Source organism: Polypterus senegalus, chromosome 11 (genome assembly GCF_016835505.1).
Source record: "Polypterus senegalus isolate Bchr_013 chromosome 11, ASM1683550v1, whole genome shotgun sequence".
Taxonomy (NCBI): domain Eukaryota; kingdom Metazoa; phylum Chordata; class Cladistia; order Polypteriformes; family Polypteridae; genus Polypterus; species Polypterus senegalus.
This window is the reverse complement of record NC_053164.1, coordinates 166,798,480-166,820,107: the sequence shown is the minus strand read 5'-3', so window position 1 is coordinate 166,820,107 and position 21,628 is coordinate 166,798,480. Positions and strand designations below refer to the sequence as shown.

Below are 21,628 nucleotides of genomic sequence, written 5' to 3'. Positions count from 1 at the left end.
TATATATATATATATATATATATATAGTATATATATATATATATATATATATATATATAGATATATATATATATATATATATATATATATATATATATATATATATATATATATAGAGTATATATATATATATATATATATATATATATATATATATATATATATATATATATATAGAGTATATATATATATATATATATATATATATATAGAGTATATATATATATATATATATATATATATATATATATATATATATATATATATATATATATATATATATATATATATATATATATAGGGTAATCCTCTCTATATTTAACCCGACTTTCAGCTTCACTCTATCGTGGATTTTAAATGTAAGCACATCTAAATATATTACGGATTTTTCACTGGTTCGAGGATTTCTGCAGACAATGGGTCTTTTAATTTATGCTACACGCTTCCTCAGTTTGTTTGCCCTGTTGATTTCATACAAGGGACGCTTTATTGGCGGATGGCTTAGAAGCTACCCAATCAGAGCATGTATTACATATTAACTAAAGATATGCGCCCCGTGCGGTGCTCGATTGTTTGCTTGTCTCTGCCTCTCTCTCACCCTCTCCGACATTCTCTGCCTGACGGAGGGCTGTGAGCAGAGGTGCTGTTTTACAGAAGCTGTTTGCCTAGTGAAAGCGGACACACCTCTAAGAAATGCGCTTTATCGCGGTGCTTCCAAAAGCACACTTATTGATTTTTGATGGTTTGCTTTAATCTCGCTCTCTCTCTGAAGTTCTCTGCGCCTGACGGAGGAGATGTGAGCAGAGGGGCTGTTTGCACAGAGGCTGATTGCTTAGAAGATACTGTTGCTCCTCTAAAAAATGCCGCGGCAAACTTAAAAGCACACGTATAGGATTTTTTGATTGTTTGCTTTTCTTTGCGAGCGCTCTCTCTCTCTCTCTCTCTCTGAAATTCTCTGCTCCTGAAGAGAAGATGATCTACAGTATTTGCATTCTTTTAATTGTGAGAAAGAACTGTCATCTCTGTCTTGTCATGGAACACAGTTTAAACTTTTGACTAAAGGGTGTTATTTCATGTCTAGAGGGCTCTAATAATGTTAACAGTGTGGGAGAGTTTATAAGGGCTTAAAATATCTAAAAATAACTATACAAACATATGGTTTCTACTTCGCGGATTTTCATCTATCACGGGGGGTTCTGGAACGCATATATATATATATATCTCACACACACACACACACACACCTACATACATATACACACACCACAACTGTGATAGTTTCTTACTATATTTGAAATAAATGCACAGCTATACCACACAATTCTAGCTTTAAAAATTAAAATCAATTACCTTTAACAGATTAAGGAAATCCAAGGAAATATCCTGTGGAATTGAAGGAAGGTTTCCCTTACGCAGGTGGTGCCATTCTTCACCATTCTTTGGAAGGGATTTTGCCCCACCCGCTAGAACAATTGTCAAACCAAGTGCAAAAATGTCAGCTTTAGGAAGTTGAGTGTAATCCTGCAGATAAAATGGGGAAATCAGGATGAAATTTCCAAATAAATAAATAGATAAATAAAAATTTTGGGCTACAGGGTATCAATTAAACGCATAGTGAGAACATATTATAAAATAAATAGTGAGAGAGACCATTTTCATAACAGATGGTCAGTATAAGAATAAGTCCTAATGTTATACAAGAGTAAGGTGAACAAACCAAAGTGTCCTTCCTTAATTTTTATCCTCATATTAACTTAGTGTACTTTATACTGGAAACAACATCCAAGTTTTGTGGTTTATTTCTGCTAAAACAAAAGGCAACATCCAACATATTCCTCTAGTTTGCATGTTTCAGATAAAGGTTCATTAAATAAAAGATCAACTCTAGTGCTGTATAAAAACAATACACTGAAAAATCATCTCCTCACCAACAGAGAAATAGGCATTGCTCAGCATAAATTTACCCCATAACACAGATATACATCCATCAGCCACAACCTAAAAATAGGGTTATCAGTGCCCAAGGCTCATGTAGCAGTGAACCTTGGGTGCCTATGAGCCTGTCACTGGTTAACCAGTTCTTCCTCTGAACACTTTTCGTAGGTACTAACCACTGCATAAAGGGAACACTCCATAGGACCGGATGTTATGGAAATACTCTGATCCAGTCATCTAGTCAACATAAGTGAAAAGTCATTCAGATTCTTGCACTTGCCCAGTTTTCCAGCTTCCAATATATCATCCTTCAAGAACCAACTGTTCGCTTGCTAGCTCATATATCCTACCCCTTAACAAGTAACACTAACGTATTGTTATTCAATTCACCCGTCAGTGGTTTTAATATTGTGGCCAATTCACATATAATTGTATATTTAATATGGAAACTCACATGAAATTGACCTGTTCCAGTACTCAAAGAATGACCACACATTAAAAGATACATAATTAACTGTATTACATACAGAACTGCAATCTAAATACATTTGAGTTGCATTATATACAGTATTGGGTATTGAATTTCAAAACCGAGTACTGCATCCAAGTTTGAAATTTTGGTATCATGATAGTGTGGCAAAGATTTCCAAGTGTGTTTTTGTTGGACGAGATAATAGAAAACAAAACTATTTATTTAATTAGGCAATGAACAAACTAAACTTGGTATCATTCAAAAAAGTAATTTAAGTTTTAATGCAACAATTAAAGAAATATTAAACAATTTAATACTTATGTTTAAGGAATTGGGTTACAACCAAGGTTATTATAGTTTTGCCTTTTTATATTAATTTTCACTTCTATATATTTTTTTCTGACCTTACCTGGAAATTCAGTTTAGTTTTCCTTCATCGTGTATTTTTAGTTTTAGTTTAGTTTTTATTTCACAAAGACATTTCTATTTTATTTTTATATCTATTAGTTTCAGTTTTAGTTTTAGTAATTATGGCATGGAGCTCCAACAGAGTTTAGTTTTGTGTCATAATCAGACAGAACCATACACTTAAATTTGGATACGAGTTTAATGTTAGTGGAAGACAACTACACGACATGGTTTACTATCTGGCTTTGCTTTTGTCTGATAAAAACAAGCATAATCAAAACTAGATACTGAATATGAACAATTTTTAAAATATTTTCTCATGAAAATCACAGGGGCTTAGGAAGAACAGGGCTCTTAGACTTGAATCAGTATGCAGACCCCACCTAGCTGTATTGAGGGAAACAAAGAAAAACAAGCATGTAGCAATATCAGGTATTTTGAGTTGTGAATATGAACTAAAAAAACAAATTAATATATAGAGAATAAATACAAGAACCCATTAGTATGTTTAGTTTTTCATCACATAGCAGACTCTCTTCACCTACCTACCTTTGTTTATGTCGCTTCATTGTTAAACAATGTTTTTAAAGCAAAATATGCTGATCTTGTATGATGACCAAATCAGTGCCATTTCATTTTCAAAAACTGGGAGTGGTCTCCCCTAGACTTTCTTGTATACTCAGATATGTGGATGGGTATTTGAGTAAACCACAAGACAATGATTTTTATATTATGAACATTAAGGAACCATCAACAACAAATCAAATTAATAATATATTGAACAATTATATAAAAAGTATGTGTTCAGGTAAAGTACCACTTCCGGGAGATGAATTTGGTCCAAAAGTTAATGCAGATCTACAATTCTGGTGTAACAACACATGCTGAATTTCATCCATCTATCTAGTTGCATTTTTGAGTTATCGTGTTTACACACACACACAATTCCAAAAAACAGCATTTTTGGACTCTGGGAGGTCTATATCGTCAAAATTCATCAAAATAGAGAGGTTGAATTTTTTTATGATTACTATACTTTCTCTATACTTCATATGAGACAGTAAAAACAATTTCTCCTGTGCGAAATGTCAGGTGAACTGCTGTCAACAAAAAGCAGTCACCTGAGAAATAAACTGAAACATTACTTACTTGTAATTTTTCTGTCCATATTTGTTGACCAGCACATTCTGATTACAGCTGTTTGAATTACATCTTGATATAAAGGCAGCATGTAAATCGCTTTCTATTTCACACACTTTATTTGCCCGTATTCAGCTTGCTCTGTTACCACAAATGCGGTGTGAACACCTGCCCTCCGTTACCAGCCAACATTCACTGGATGAATATGTGCGGGCAGCTCGTGGTGGATGACTTTGTTTTAGAGTTAAAACTTACAAGGGGTAAAGACTAATAGCAAGAATATTCATTCAAAAACGAAAACTAAAAATATTTTAGTAAATTATTATTTCATTACAGTTAGTCTTTCCAGCTACTTTAATAATTTAGTTTTTCATTTTGGTTTTGTTAATTATTGTATTTCAGTTTACGAAAAATGTTTTTAATAATAGTTTCAGTTTTGATTTTAGTTTTCGTTAACTATAACAACCTTGGTTACAACAGAGTCTCAGATTTTACTTTTTGGATTTGCACTGAAAATCGTGGGAGTGGTAAATTCACAATATCATTCACAAATACTATTGGCTGACACCTTTATCCAAGAAAAGTTATAACATTTATTAAACAATTGAGACATACCAGGTAAAAAGTGCACACAAAGGCCACCAAACAAATTTAGATCCAAAAAAAAAGTGACAAATCTACACAAGTTTCTGTATATGCAAGTCAATAAATGTGCATTGTTTTTTACTTTACATACATGTTTAAAAATCAGATAACTGAATATTTACACTTTTTTTAATCTCTTAGAAACATCATATATATGGAGAAATTGTGTAACTTAAATTATGATGAAATATCAATTTTGTACTTACATGTGATGCAATGGAAATATGCTGGTTATGTTTATTGTTTATGAAAGAAAATAAAAATATTTAAAATTAAAACAATTTGTATTCAACTTTGTGGACCTGTGATAGTCATTTCAAATTTGTCTTTTCATTAACGTTTAATTATTCTAAATTATCCACAGGACATCCAAATTGCATAGAAGTGAGCTGCTAGAACAAATAAAGAAAGCATAGTGAAGATTCTTCTGTGTGTCTGGAGAAAGCCAACCAGGAAAAGAATAAAGCATTGCTTACACCAGACCTGCATGTACAGGTACACTACTTTGATTCCAACAACTACTAATTGTAACTTGGTAGTTATGACAAAGCCAGCTAATGTATTATGGTATTGGTGTAACTGTACCTAAAGTTACGTTTTACCTGTTAAATTACTTGTTAAATCCAGTAAGAATGTGCAAAAACTGTCGGGAAATGATTACGCCAGTGTAAATGAAAACCATGGTGTAGGAAAACAGAAGCTTCATAAGCAGATAGAGAATGTATCCATCCTAACCCCTAAAAAAGTAAATCAACAACATTCATTAACTTTGTGAATTTTCAACTAAGCTTTCCTAATTGTATGCTTGTGGTATTTGTTAATGTCTTTTGCTGATATACACATACTCATACATAGACACACAGTGCCCTCCATAATGGAGGCAACAAAAGGATACGATCCAAGTGGACCATATGATATTATTCATCTTGACTTTCAGAAAGCATGTGATAAGGTGCCACATGAGAGGTTGGGCATCAAATTAAAAGAAGTGGGAGTTCAGGGTGATGATTTTAGACGGGATGCAGAATTAGATCAGTCACAGGAAGCAGAGGGTGATGCTGCGAGGAACATCTTCAGAATTAGCCGATGTCAAGAGTGGTGCTCCTGGCACAGGGGTCAGTGCTAGGGCCGCTGCTATTTTTATCTATACTAATAAAAGGCAAAGCCCTCACTCACTCATCACTAATTCTCCAACTTCCCGTGTGGGTGGAAGGCTGAAATTTGGCAGGTTCATTCCTTACAGCTTCCTTACAAAAGTTGGGCAGGTTTTATATCGAAATTCTACGCCTAATGGTCATAACTGGAAGCAGTTTTTCTCCATTTACTGTAATGGAGATGAGCTGGAAAGACGTGGGGGGCGGAGTTTCGTGTGACATCATCACGCCTCCCGTAATCACGTAATCACGCAGTACATAGAAAACCAGGAAGACCTCAAAAAGCGCTGAAGAAAACATGCATTATATAATTGAGAAGGCAGCGAAACAATAAGAAGCGAGCGAGTGACATATACTACCATATTCATGAGTTCTGCTACTTCGGAAACAAAGCACGATGTAAACCTACACTTTAAATTAAGTTCATAGACAGGCTGCGCTGGCGTTTGTAATTTAGTGCCTGCCCATATAAGGCCGTCCGTCAGCGGCAATCCAATAGCAAACTGCCACGGGTAAATATTCACGGGTGAAGGACTGTGCTTATGGAGAGGAAGATGAGATGGTCAGGGTGGTGTTTGACACAAACTCAGCGAAACTGCGAGAGAAAGTTTTAAGTGCCAGGACTAAGGTAACATTAAATACAGCCATGGACATAGCACGAGATGGCACCAGCACAGCTGGGAACCTTCGATGCATGTACACCGAGTGGCTCACGTGAACTGACGCAGTGCACAGATAAAAGCAACAGTTCCAAAGAGCTGAACAAAACCGAATTACACAATTGAAAAGGCAGCAAAAATATGAAGCGTCTGATACATATAAGCATATTCATAAATCCAACTACTGCGGAAACAAAGCACACGTGGAAAAAGTCAATGTCCCGCTAAAGGAAGACAGTGTAAAAAACCCGTGCATGCAGTGTGTCAGGTCTCAGATAAAGAAGAAGACGAGCTGTTTATTGATGCAGTAAGAAACGAATCGATGAATGAAACCTGTCATCTTTACAACGATTGACAAACACGGAATGTAACTTGAACACAACACATCCTACAAATACGAACCTGATTGAAAGAAATAATGATAATCAAATCCTTGATGACAGCAACACTCAGTAACACTCACAAAACAAATACTGTATATTGACAGTCATGTTACGTTATTTTTAAAATGTTCCCTTTTCTTTTCTAGCTTTTTAACACACTACTTCTCGCTGATACGCGGGTATATATATATGTATATATATATATATCCCGATCTACATACTCGAATAATGGATACTTTATTAGCCATCAATGATTGTTTTGGTAAAGCCATACTCAGTGTATTCATTAGATGAACGGTAAAAAGTAAGAGCGAGGGAGGATGACTTATTGAGGCATGCAGGCTGTAGTCTTGCGTCAACTCTATCTGAATTGCGATCACATTTGAAAAATATATCTTTTCAAGTTCTATTTAGTCCATATGTGTCAAACTCAAGGGCACGGGCCACATCCGCCCGGCGTAATTATATCCGGCCCGAGATCATTTTATATACTGTATTATTGTTATTAAAGCCGGGTATATGAAGCGCTGGTAACACAATAAACTACAGATCCCATAATGCAGCGCTTCAGCTGCCTTGCCGAACACTTACGCGTTAATCAAGTCTACCTTATGATGCTGCAAGTTATTGCGGCTAGCTCACACGATGCTGAAGAGAAAAGTTGATTCTGAAAATAGAGCCTTTAAAACCGATGGGAGGCTGAGTATATGTTTACTGAACCCGTGTGTCTCATTTGTGGAGCTAATGTGGCTGTAATTACAGAATTTAATCTAAGACGGCACTATGAGACAAAACATCAGGGTAACCTGAATGCAATGCAGAAGATACAGAAAGCAGCATAATTAAATAAGAATCTGACACTTCAGCGGACGTTTTACCGTGCACAATCACAAAGTGATTTCAAGTGAAGCTGCTTTTATGGGAGACACAAATGCACCAGTTCACCTTGCCCCACTTTCCCTGTTGCCAAGTAATGTTAAACCAAGTCGTCACTACGGTGTTCCCAAATCGCACTTTGCTGATAAACTGAGCGCACTGAGTTTGCACGGCGCTTTGGTGACTTTGAAGAACAAAAAGTCCGTCTACATGCGGCTCGAACCTTGTGCATGTTTGGTAGCACATATCTGTGTGAGAAGCTCTTCTCAGTGATAAAGACTAACAAAACAGCACACAGGAGTCGCCTCACTGATGAGCACCTGCAATCCATCCTGAGAATCTCCACAACACAGAACCTCACACCAAACAGAAACGAACCTGTGGCCAAAAAAAGATGCCAGGCGTCCAGCTCTAAAATGACATATGACAATGAATGATTTGATTTGTTATTGCTGAAAGGAACACATTTTATTTATATTTCCAGGTTTTGTTATGCAGCATGTTCATATTTGAATTTGTATAATTTTGACAGGATATATTTTTATGGAGAGCAAAATCTTTTGGGATATTTAAAATCTAAGTTTATTTTTATATAAAATTACATAAGAGTAAAGAAATTTGAATGTTTGTTCTTTTAACGTTTACTTTATTTCTAACTTGTATAATTTAGACAGGATATATTTTTATGGAGAGCAAAATATTATAAGTTGTTTAAGGTTTGAGTTGATTTATTCAGAATAATATTCCTGTCTGTTTTACCATTCCTACCAAAGATATTTCTGTCGACTAAATAAAAATTCCTTCTATTTAAAATTTAAATAGAACTTGAACAAATCTGATAGTTCATAATATCCACGCAGACTTGCACGTAAGAGCGGGAGTCATCCGTTTTAACAAGCAGCGTATTGCACTGATACGAAATAGCTGTGTGTATATATATATATATATATATATATATATATATATATGTGTGTGTATATATATATATATATATATATATATGTATATGTGTGTATATATATATATATATATATATATATATATGTATATATATATATATATATATATATATATATATATATATATATATATATGTGTGTGTATATATATATATATATATATATATATATATATATATATATATATATGTATATATGTGTATATATATATATATATATATATATATATATACATACACATATACATATATATATATATATATATATATATATATATATATATATACACATATATACACACACACACATATATACTATATGCTAACCCAAGGGCGTAGCATACGCACACAATCAGGCCGCTTTTAAATGATTTTTAAGCACAGAGGAAAAAATAAACATTTGAAAAATCCGTAATTTAATAAACCACCAAGAAAAGTAACATTGCAACAATGCACGCTATGAACCAACATACAATTGTCCGTGACTGAAAACCGGAGGAGCACCGCCGCACTTTCTCCTTCCAAAGCGAAGGACGGGGTTGAACGATGCTCGTTCAGGACGCACTGCCCGCTTATGTGCCTGCCCCCAACTCCCTACCTGAGTCACTTTCATCTGTGTACAGTCCACATGCACCTATGAGTCACGTTGACTGTTAATTTTCCAAACACCGCCTCAGTCGGTTTCCATGTTGATTTTTCATTGTTCTTGCGGTTCCGGCTGCTTTTTTTTAATATATAATCCACCAAGTCACCCGACCATGGGGGGCTTTACAAAGGGCAGGGATGTAATCAGTGCGAGTGTATGACCCGCACGTACTGGGAATTTCTCGTTCGTGGGGAACAATTGAAAGCCACGGTCTCCATCACCAATGGGGTTCAACGGCCTCCCCGCGCCAGGTAGACACACTTTGATCCATTCAGTGTAGCGCACATGCAGTACCGGACATACAAGTGCATCACAGACCTCTTAATGCTCAATCTCACGTGGCTGAAAGCCACTTGTCCCTCTAAGAATTTGGACGCCGACCGCTGTTGGGTCGTGTAACTATTTAGCAGGCGGGAGTTTCGTTCGTTTTCGGAAATAACCAGCCAAAACGCTCCACCAACTAAGAACTGCAATGCACCAACACCCACAAAATCGAGAAAGAGCTATCAATATGTCAATCCTGTCCGTGTCCAGGCCGGGTGAGGTTTCCTGTGTTGAGTCAAATGAAGTGAAATGCTCCAGACCTGTTGGTGCCCTTCCGTCAATTCCTTTAAGTTTCAGCATTGTAACCATACTCAACCCTGAACCCAAAGACTTTGGTTACCCGGGTGGCTGCCCAGCGGGTCATGGAAATGACACCGGTTCGACTGTTGCGGGGCCTGCATTGGTGAAGCAGGTGAGACGGTAATGAAACAGAAGCACAGGGCTTATTGGTTTTTAAAGACTGCTTCCTTCATTGGTTTTAACCAATGCACGGAACGAACCAACACACAATCGCCACCGCGGCGCTTCAGGGTGGAACGGAGGAGAAGAGAAGGACATCCACTCCGCTCCTCCGCCATGCTAGTCTGCTGATTTCGCTCAGTATACACTGCCTGCTCATGTGCCCACCTCCAACCTCGGCCACTCGAAGTTGTTGTCGTCTTTGTACAGTCCAGATGCACCTGTGACTCACGTAGACTTTTCATTGCTCTATGCGGTTTTGTCTGCCTTTCTATATATAATCCACCAAGACACCCCGACCACGGTGGGAGGGGGGTGTGAACAAAGTGCTGGAGTATCTAAGAAGACGCATGTTTGTCGCACATGCGAATTGCTGTATGTAGTGTGTAAAACAGTTTGCTATAGTGCACGCGGTCGCAAGGCCGTGAACAAAACTCGTTTTTTAAAGACTGCTCACTTCATTGTGTTTTAACCTGAGTTGTAAAGGAACGTTTTAAGGATCCCATGGGATACCCCTCGCAAACAGTTTTACACGCCGCATATGGCGATTCACCTCCATGAGAAACATGCCTCTATTAACAGTCAACATGGGTTGGAGCTGCATGCGACCTCTACGACAAATATAAATGGCGGTTTTTCTGTGTAGTCGCGTCCTAACTTGGTGGGCGTGGCTCTGTGAGTTGTCGTCGTATCCAATGGTCTTGGAGTTGGTGGGCGTAGCAACTTCCTGCGGGCACCATAGGTGTCTCGCTTGTCGGCGGCTTAGTGAATCCACGCCCCTTCCGGCGTGCTTTCTATATATATATATATATATATATATATATATATATATATATATATATATATATACACACACACACCTAAAGGATTAGAAACACCTGTTCAATTTCTCATTAATGCAATTATCTAATCAACCAATCACATGGCAGATGCTTCAATGCATTTAGGGGTGTGGTCCTGGTCAAGACAATCTCCTGATCTCCAAACTGAATGTCAGAATGGAAAAGAAAAGTGATTTAAGCAATTTTGAGCGTGGCATGGTTGTTGGTGCCAGACGGGCCGGTCTGAGTATTTCACAATCTGCTCAGTTACTGGGATTTTCACGCACAACCATTTCTAGGGTTTACAAAGAATGGTGTGAAAAGGGAAAAACATCCAGTATGCGGCAGTCCTGTGGGCGAAAATGCCTTGTTGATGCTAGAGGTCAGAGGAGAATGGGCCGACTGATTCAAGCTGATAGAAGAGCAACTTTGACTGAAATAACCACTCGTTACAACCGAGGTATGCAGCAAAGCATTTGTGAAGCCACAACACGCACAACCTTGAGGCGGATGGGCTACAACAGCAGAAGACCCCCCCACCCCACAGTACCACTCATCTCCACTACAAATAGGAAAAAGAGGCTACAATTTGCACAAGCTCACCAAATTTGGACAGTTGAAGACTGCAAAAATGTTGCCTGGTCTGATGAATCTCGATTTCTGTTGAGACATTCAAATGGTAGAGTCAGAATTTGGCATAAACAGAATGAGAACATGGATCCATCATGCCTTGTTACCACTGTGCAGGCTGGTGGTGGTGGTGTAATGGTGTGGGGAATGTTTTCTTGGCACACTTTAGGCCCCTTAGTGCCAATTAAGTATCGTTTAAATGCCACGGGCTACCTGAGCATTGTTTCTGACCATGTCCATCCCTTCATGACCACCATGTACCCATCCTCTGATACGTCCAGCAAGATAATGCACCATGTCACAAAGCTCGAATCATTTCAAATTGGTTTATTGAACATGACAATGAGTTCACTGTACTAAAATGGCCCCCACAGTCACCAGATCTCAACCCAATAGAGCATCTTTGGGATGTGGCAGAACGGGAGCTTCGTGCCCTGGATGTGCATCCCACAAATCTCCATCAACTGCAAGATGCTATCCTATCAATATGGGCCAACATTTCTAAAGAATGCTTTCAGCACCTTGTTGAATCAATGACACGTAGAATTAAGGCAGTTCTGAAGGCGAAAGGGGGTCAAACACTGTATTAGTATGGTGTTCCTAATAATCCATTAGGTGAGAGTGTGTGTATGTATGTACATATATATATATATATATATATATATATATATATATATATATATATATATATATATATATATACATACATACATACATACACACACACATACACACACATACATACATACACATACATATACACACACACACTGCTCACAAAAATTAAAGGAACACTTTAAAGAAACACATTAGATACATCAGATCTCAATATGAAGTTGGATATCTATACAAATAACGACAGGGCAATGTCTTAGGAACAAAAGGATGCCAAGTCTTTTAATGGAAATAAAAGTTTTCTGCCTACAGAGGGCTCAATTGTGTAGACACCCTAAAATCAGAGTGAAATGAAGATGTGGCAGGCTAGTCCATTTTTTGAAAAACTTAATTTCTGCTACTCAAAATGCTTTTCAGTATCTTGTGTGGCCCCCATGAGCTTATATGCATGCTTGACAACGTCGGGGCATGCTCCTAATGAGACGACGGATGGTGTCTTGTGGCATTTCCTCCCAGATCTGTATGAGGGCATCCCTGAGCTGTTGTACAGTCTGAGGAGCAAACTGGCGCGCTAATGGACCGAAACATAATGTCCCACAGTTGTTCTATTGGGTTTAAGTCAGGGGATCATGAAGGCCATTCAATTGTTTCAATTCATTCATCCTCCAGGTACTGCCTGCATACTCTTGCCACATGAGGCCAGGCATTGTCGTGCATTAGGAGAAAACCAGTACCTACTGCACCAGCGTAGGGACTGACAATGGGTCTAAGGATTTCATCCTGATACCTAATGGCAGTCAAGAGGCCGTTGTCTAGCCTGTAGAGGTCTGTGAGTCACTCCATGGATATGCCTCCAAGATCATCACTGACCCACCACCAAACCAGTCATGCTAAACGATGTTACAGGCAGCATAATATTCTCCACGGCTTCTCCAGACCCTTTCACGTCTTTCACATATACTCAGGGTGAACCTGCTCTCATCTGTGAAAAGAACAGGTCGCCAGTGGTGGACCTGCCAATTCTGGTACTCTATGGCAAATGCCAATTTAACTCCCCGGTGCTGTGCAGTGAGCACAGGGCGCAGTAGACATTTAGGCCCTCAGGCAACCCTCATGAAGTCTGTTTCTGATTGTTTGGTCAGAGACATTCACACCAGTGGCCTGCTGGAGGTAATTTTGTAGGGCTCTTGCAGTGCTCATCCTGTTTCTCCTTGCCCAAAAGAGCAGATACTGGTCCTGCTGATGGGTTATGGACCTTCTATGGTCCTCTCCAGCTCTCCTAGAGTAACTGCTTGTCTCCTAGAATCTCCTCCATGCCCTTGAGACTGTGCAGGGAGACACAGCAAACCTTCTGGCAAGGACACGTATTGATGTGCCATCCTGGAGAAGTTGGACTACCTGTGCAACCTCTGTAGGGTCCAGGTATCGCCTCATGCTACCAGTAGTGACACTGACTGTAGCCAAATGCAAAACTAGTGAAGAAACAGTCAGAAGGCCACCTGTTAAACCATTCCTGTTTTGGGGGTCATCTCATTGTTGCCCCTCTAGTGCATCTGTTGTTAATTTCATTAACACCACAGCAGCTGAAACTGATTAACAACCCCCTCCGCTACTTAACTGACCAGATTAATATCCCATAAGTTTCATTGACTTTATGCTATACTCTGATTAAAAAGTGTTCCTTTAATTCTTTTGAGCTATATATATATATATATATATATATATATATATATATATATATACACACACACACATATATATATATATATACTAGCAAAATACCCGCGCTTCGCAGCAGAGAAGTAGTGTGTTAAAGAAGCAATGAAAAAGAAAAGGAAACATTTTGAAAATAACGTAACATGATTGTCAATGTATTTGTTTTGTCACTGTTGTGAGTGATGAGTGTTTGTCATATATATATATATTTACACACACACACAAACATATATATATATACATATCTATACATATACACATACATATATATATATATATATATATATATATATATATATATATATATATGTATATGTATATGTATATGTATATGTATATATATATATATATATATATATATGTATATATATATATATATATATATATATACACACACACACACATATACATACATATACACATATACATACATATACACATATACATATATATACACATATATATATTGTCAGGGATGCCAGGGGCCATGACCCGGCCGGGACGCCAGGAGGGACCGGAAGAGGGTCAGAGCCCTGCCTGGATCACGTGGGGTTTGCCTTCCGGGTTGCTTTGGGGCCACGGGTCAAGGGCATGGAAGCCCTTCCCTGTAGGAGCCTCGTGGTCACCGCCAGGAGGCCCCAATGCCTTGGGACTTGTTTCCCCAGCACTCCCGCCACACCAGGAAGTGCTGGGGAAGATTTATGACGGCGCCGGAGAGCAGCGCCGGAGGACAGCCGCACTTCCGCCACACTTGGGCGTGGCCAGAAGATTGCCGGGAACACCTGGGGCTCATCCGGTTCCTCCATAAAAGGGGCCGCCTCCATTCATTCGGAGCTGGAGTCGGGTGGAAGGAGGACGGCAGTGGAGAGTGGAGGCGTCCGAAGAAAGGCATTGTGGCCAGGACTTTGGATTTGGGGTTTGTGCACGTGATTAGGGTCTGTGTGACCATTGGACTGGGTCTTTGTGACCATAATTAGTTGTAAATATTGTATTAAATAAACGTGTGGTGATCTTAAACAACATGTCCGCCTGTCTGTGCCCGGGTGCCGTTCACTATATATATATATATATATACATACATATATACATATATATACATATATATATATATATATATATATATATATATATATATATATATATATATATATATACACACATATATATATACACACACACATATATAAACATATATACATATACATATATATCTACATATATACACACACAGCTATTTCGTATCAGTGCAATACGCTGCTTGTTAAAACGGATGACTCCCGCTCTTATGTGCAAGTCTGCGTGGATATTATGAACTATCGTATTTGTTCAAGTTCTATTTAAATTTTAAATAGAAGGAATTTTTATTTAGTCGACAGAAATATCTTTGGTAGGAATGGTAAAAACAGACAGGAATATTATTCCTGAATAAATCAACTCAAACCTTAAACAACTTATAATATTTTGCTCTCCATAAAAATATATCCTGTCTAAATTATACAAGTTAGAAATAAAGTAAACATTAAAAGAACAAACATTCAAATTTCTTTACTCTTATGTAATTTTATATAAAAAATAAACTTAGATTTTAAATATCCCAAAAGATTTTGCTCTCCATAAAAATATATCCCGTCAAATTATACAAATTCAAATATGAACATGCTGCATAACAAAACCTGGAAATATAAATAAAATGTGTTCCTTTCAGCAATAACAAATCAAATCATTCAGTTGTCTTTGCTCATATGTCATTTTAGAGCTGGACGCCTGGCATCTTTTTTTGGCAACAGGTTTGTTTCTGTTTGCTGTGAGGTTCTGTGTTGTGGAGATTCTCAGGATGGATTGCAGGTGCTCATCAGTGAGGCGACTCCTGTGTGCTGTTTTGTTAGTCTTTATCACTGAGAAGAGCTTCTCACACAGATATGTGCTACCAAACATGCACAAGGTTCGAGCCGCATTTAGACGGACTTTTTTTGTTCTTCAAAGTCACCAAAGTGCCGTGCAAACTCAGAGCGCTCAGTTTATCAGCAAAGTGCGTATTTGGGAACACCGTAGTGACGACTTGGTTTAACATTACTTGGTAACAGGGAAAGTGGGGAAAGTGGTTGTGTCTCCCATAAAAGCAGCCTCAATTGAAATCACTTTGTGATCGTGCACGGGTAAACACGTCCGCTGAAGTGTCAGATTCTTATTTAATTCTTCTGCTTTCTGTATCTTCTGCATTGCATTCAGGTCTTTCAGGTTACCCTGATGTTTTGTTTTATAGTGCCGTCTTAGATTAAATTTTGTAATTACAGCCACATTAGCTCCACAAATGAGACACACGGGTTCAGTAAACATATACTCAGCCTCCCATCGGTTTTTAAAGGCTCTATTTTCAGAATCCACTTTTCTCTTCAGCATCGTGTGAGCTAGCTTCGCAATAACTTGCAGCATCATAAGGTAGACTTGATTAACGCGGTAAGTGTTCGGCAAGGCAGCTGAAGCGCTGCATTATGGGATCTGTAGTTTATTGTGTTACCAGCGCTTCATATACCCGGCTTTAATAACAATAATACAGTATATAAAATGATCTCGCGGGCGGATATAATTACGCCGGGCGGATGTGGCCCGCCCTTGAGTTTGACACATATGGACTAAATAGAACTTGAAAAGATATATTTTTCAAATGTGATTGCAATTCAGATAGAGTTGACGCCAAGACTACAGCCTGCATGCCTCAAGAAGTCATCCTCCCCTCGCTCTTACTTTTTTACCGTTCATCTAATGAATACACTGAGTATGGCTTTACCAAAACAATCATTGATGGCTAATAAAGTATCCATTATTCGAGTATGTAGATCGGGTTATATATATATATATATATATATATATATATATATATATATATACATGTACATGTACATCTATATGTATATGTACATATATACACATATATATACATATACATATATACACATATATATACACACATATATATATATACACATATATATACACATATATATACACATACATATACACATACATATATATACATATATATATACATATATATATACATATACATATACATATATATACACATATACATATATATATATACACATACACACACATATACATATATATACATATACACATACAGTGTATGTATGTATGTATGTATGTATATATTAAGTTCTCTCGCTCTTAACTTAATATGACACAAATGTCTTTCTATAGGCCTTCCTCAAAAATGATATGCCTACAATAGGGGAGATCATGAGATTGCTAATTTACATTTTACAAAGAAAAATGTAATGTGATTTATCTCTTTGTGACGAAGGAAAAAAAAAACATTTTCTAGTGTAAAGGCATTTAGTTTACAGCCATGTACAATCTGGATACAACTGCCTAGGGTAACGGAGTTTAGTATTTTGACAATTTGTTAGTTGCCATTTAAGAATGATCTTAAGGCTGATGGGAAGAAACAGCTTTGACAGTAAGCACACAAAATTATACAGGAGGTGGGTAGGTAGGTTTACAGTTCTTATGGAAAATGATTAATAAATAAGAATAAACCCCATATTTCAGGTTCTCCGCTGTAAACCTACTTTTGCCCACCCCTAGTATGGATTAGGCATGGATAGATAGAGCAAAAAGTGTGAAAAATTAAGGAGGTTTTGAAAGTTGAGTTTTTAAGAATTCGTACTCTACTAATAAGTACAGTTGTGGTTTATGATATTACAAACCATGCAAGGACATTTTACATTCTATGCCCCCATGTCCCAGGAGGAAATTCTGGAGTGGAAGAGGTAGAGTGAGTTGTTGAGCCTGTGGAAGAGGATGGATTTTTTTTAGAAATATGATTACCCTTTTCCTCTCCAGCAGGAGCAAAGCAGCTTATCTGGAGGCATGGTCGTGCCTGAGCAGTTCTTATAAATGAATGCTGCATGCTGATTCAGGAGGGGAGTCATTACAAAATGCATATCCCATTTTAACAGTACTGTTGCCTTCACTGCCCCAACTGCTGAATGTTATCAACCAGGAATAGCCCACTGGTTGGAGACTCCTGGAACATCCTGATGGTTCATTACTGTTTAAAATCACAAGGATAGTGTTAACATTGCACTCACCTCCTTTGGGTAATCACCACTTTGGCATCCAGAACAATGCACAGTGCTAAGCACAACTACAAGAAATGTATGATTGTACCGATAGTTGTGGGGAACTGTAACTGCTATCTAGAAAACGTGCAAAATCATTACAGGTCTCTTGGACATTTTACAAATCAATGGCAGAATCCCATTTAACAGTGCATTTTTAGACTTTAAGGTGGTACACAAGAAATGCTGGTATGATCCTTAATGATCTGACTCGCACATCAATGGCACCTGAAGATGTGTAGTTGTGGCCAAATGTTATGGTCTGTTCTGCCTCTGAGCATACCAGACAAAGCTAAAACAAAAATAGCTGTCAGGAATGCCAAGTGAACAGGAAAGATCAGCAACAAGCCAGGCAAAATTACATCAAGATTTAATAATTTTCCTCAAGCTGCAATACATTCATAATCAGTTTCTCTGCCTGGCCACATTTACTTCACACCAAAAATAGCAAGTCTAAGAACAGTAAAAACCTTGTAAAGAACTACTGTTACATAGTTGGTTATTTCATCAGACAAGTGTCCACATAGGCCAAAACATAAAACTACATAAAATGTATTTCCTACCTGCTGCAGAACTTCACTAGCCAAGAATCGGCAATCACCATCCTCAACATCATTACTAGAAGATGATGTCACATGACCAAGATCACCTGACAAAAGAAACATTTTAGATTGACTTTTGAAAAAGTGTCTCACGTGGTTGGGGACACATCTCACCAGCTGGATATTTCCATATAAAGTAGCTTTTTTCCCCTTTATGGGGAACAAAACACAATCAGATTAGCTACTTAAAAATAATATAAGTTGTCAATTACAGCAAGTGAAAGACAGATAATGGAAGCTAAAAAAAAAGTAGACATTTTAAAATGACTTATTAGCAATTTCAGATATAAATGTTAGCCAGAGGTTTTGTAAGTTTAACAAGTTTAGCAACAAAAGACCTGGGAACCATTTCAATACCTGAAGTGCAATGCACTTAAAGCATTATACAAACTGATGGTTTAGAAACTTACAAAACAGAAAGATAATGGAAGCGTAAAGAATTTGGATGGGTCTGAAGCCGGTATTATTTAATCCCAGTATTAGTCTAAATTTATCAAATAATCCTTGTAAATATTTTTAATATGCCATCAAGGATAGCAAAACAAGTCTGAAAAAAGATAAGTTTTGCTTATTTGACAGATTTTCTAAAATGGCCTAGACACATTTTTGGTACCCCTAAAAAAGATAAATTATTGGATTAGAGTAATATTTCAAACTAGACGTTTAATTTAATTAGAATCACGTCTCCAATCACGCAATCAGTCATTCAGCCTGTTCAAATGGCTAAAACTAGTCACTCTGTTTGGTATCATCATGTGTCCCTCACTGAACATGTACCAAGAGAAAGCAAAGCAGAGAGAGTTGTTTGAGGAGATCAGAAAGAAAATTATACACAAGAATGTTAAAGGCAAAGGCTATTACACTATCTATAAGCAACTTAATATTCCTGTGACAACAGCTGCAAAAATTAGGATGCTTAAGATCCAAGGGACTGTATTCAACCTCCCTGGATGCCGCCACAAGGGGAGGCAGGAACGGAAAAATCAACCCCAAATTGGGCAAAGGATAGTGAGAATAGTACACAAAAAGCCAAAAACAACTTCAAAAAAAGATACAAGTTGAACTCCAAGGTCTAGGTACATCAGTGTCTGATCAAAGCTTCCATTGCTTTTTGAATGACTCCACTATAAACAGAACAGCCAGACAGGAATTTGCTAAAATGCATATTGACAAGCCACAGTGCTTCTGGGAGAATTTACTTTGGACAGAGGAGACAAAAACTGGAGCATTTTGGTAAGTCACATCACCTCTTTGTCCATAGACAAATCAATTAAACCTTTAAAGAAAATAACACTATACTCATCGTGAAAAATGAAGGAGGCTTGGTTAAGTTTTAGGGCTACTTTAGTGCATCTGGCACGTGGTGCCTTGAGACTGTGTAAGAAACAATGAAATCTCAAGACTACCAGGACATTCTGCACGGGAACATACTACCATGTGTCAGAAAGTTCTGCCTCAGTTGTAGATCATGGATCCTCCAACAGGATAATGACCCAAAACACAGCTAAAAGCACCCAAGAGATGCTAAAAACAAAAACACTAGACTATTCTGAAATGGCCTACTACCAGATCTGATCTGAATCCTATCGAACATCTATGGAAAGAACTGAAATATGCAGTCTGGAGAAGGCACCCTTTTTTTTTTTTTTGGCTCAAGAAGGGTGGGCCACTACAGTATCTGGTGACCGATGCAAACGTCTCAATTGACAGCTACAGGAATAACAGGGATGCCAGGTTAGGTTAAGGGTCCCATTTGTGTACATGTAATATTCATTTGTGTTATTTGAACTATTCTGTTGAATCAAAACTCTAAAGCAAAGTCCAATTTTTGTTAAATACAGAACAAACAATGATGGATGCCATTTACTTTTGTCTATTTTAGAGATAATTGAGGATTTCTCTTTTTTCATGGAAGGGTACAAATTTCTCCACAACTAATCACATTAGTACAGGGAGTCCTCGGGTTCCAACATTTCGACATACGTTTCGAGTTTACAACACTCGCTCTCATAAAAACTAAAAAAAAATTGCGACATGGGTGTTTTGGTTTACGCCATTTGCATCATACTTATAGAATATGTGGGCAAACTAGTTTGGTTGTGCACAGCGGAAGCACACACAATAACGCAGAGTATGAGTGAGGGAGCTGGCGAACAAGTTTTGTTGTGTGTGGAAGAAGTGTTCCACTTGTGTGACTTTATTTGCCGACTTTGTGGCCCTTATCATGGGCGCCTAAATTAAAGTCAGAGTTTACAGATGGTAGTGCTTTGAAGAAGAGGAAAGCCATCACGATGGAAGTGAAATTAGACATTGTAGAGAGATCAGAGGGAATAAAAGGTAAGAAATTTTTTTACACATTTTTTCTGCTACTACAGTACAATGTATACAGTACAGTATATTTCCTTTTCCTTTTTCTGTGGCTTAGTTGTGTTTTTATGTTCTAGATTATGATTTTGCAAATGTGTTAGGATAAGTAAGTGACTTAGGCTAGGGTGTGTTTTGACATCAAAATTCGGGCTACATCAGTGTTGTAGGAACGGAACTGTGTCATAACCCGAGGACCCCCTGTATTTATAAACTGGAGTGTCCAAAAAGCTTCTTGCCAGCTTGATAAATTTTTTTTTATGTCTTTATTTGCAACTTAGACAAAGCAATGTAATATTAGTGTTACATTAAAGATAACAGCAGCAATGGTTTGATGGTTTAAGAACTCCTTCAGCCCTTGTAGGAATGAGTCTCTTTGTAATTTTATGACAGGGTTGGTGGAAGTGCCTCAAACAAGTTTGACCAATATTTCTCTGCTAAAATCTCTCAGTCAACCCCCCACAGGAAAGCCTGGCCCACTAACTGCCAAGCTTTACCTTAACACATGGTTTGGAGGGCAGGTGTGAAGGCGTTATATCCCCCCATTGATCTGAAGTATGGCTGTTTGAGACTGGCTTGTATCAGAAGCCTTTAAGTACCATGACATCCTATTGGCTATAGGGGTTGAACAGAAAACCTATAAATTTGCTTGCTTTACCTCACTCACTCTCTCTCT

General features: G+C 37.6%; 1 protein-coding gene and 1 long non-coding RNA gene across 2 annotated transcripts in view; one reads left to right on the top strand and one right to left on the bottom strand.

Moving 5' to 3' along the window:
• wee2 (WEE2 oocyte meiosis inhibiting kinase) overlaps positions 1–21,628 on the bottom strand; it is a 108,332-nt gene that overhangs the window by 19,014 nt on the left and 67,690 nt on the right. The window contains exons 9-10 of the mRNA XM_039770067.1: positions 18,550–18,635; positions 1,351–1,521 (exon numbers count right to left, since the gene is read on the bottom strand). Coding sequence (XP_039626001.1) covers positions 1,351–1,521; positions 18,550–18,635 — 257 coding nt within the window. The remainder of the gene's footprint in view (positions 1–1,350; positions 1,522–18,549; positions 18,636–21,628) is intronic.
• Positions 20,742–21,628, top strand: part of LOC120539698 — a 46,689-nt gene continuing 45,802 nt past the window's right edge. Inside the window, exon 1 of the long non-coding RNA XR_005635651.1 lies at positions 20,742–20,925. This is a non-coding gene — a long non-coding RNA (uncharacterized LOC120539698). The remainder of the gene's footprint in view (positions 20,926–21,628) is intronic.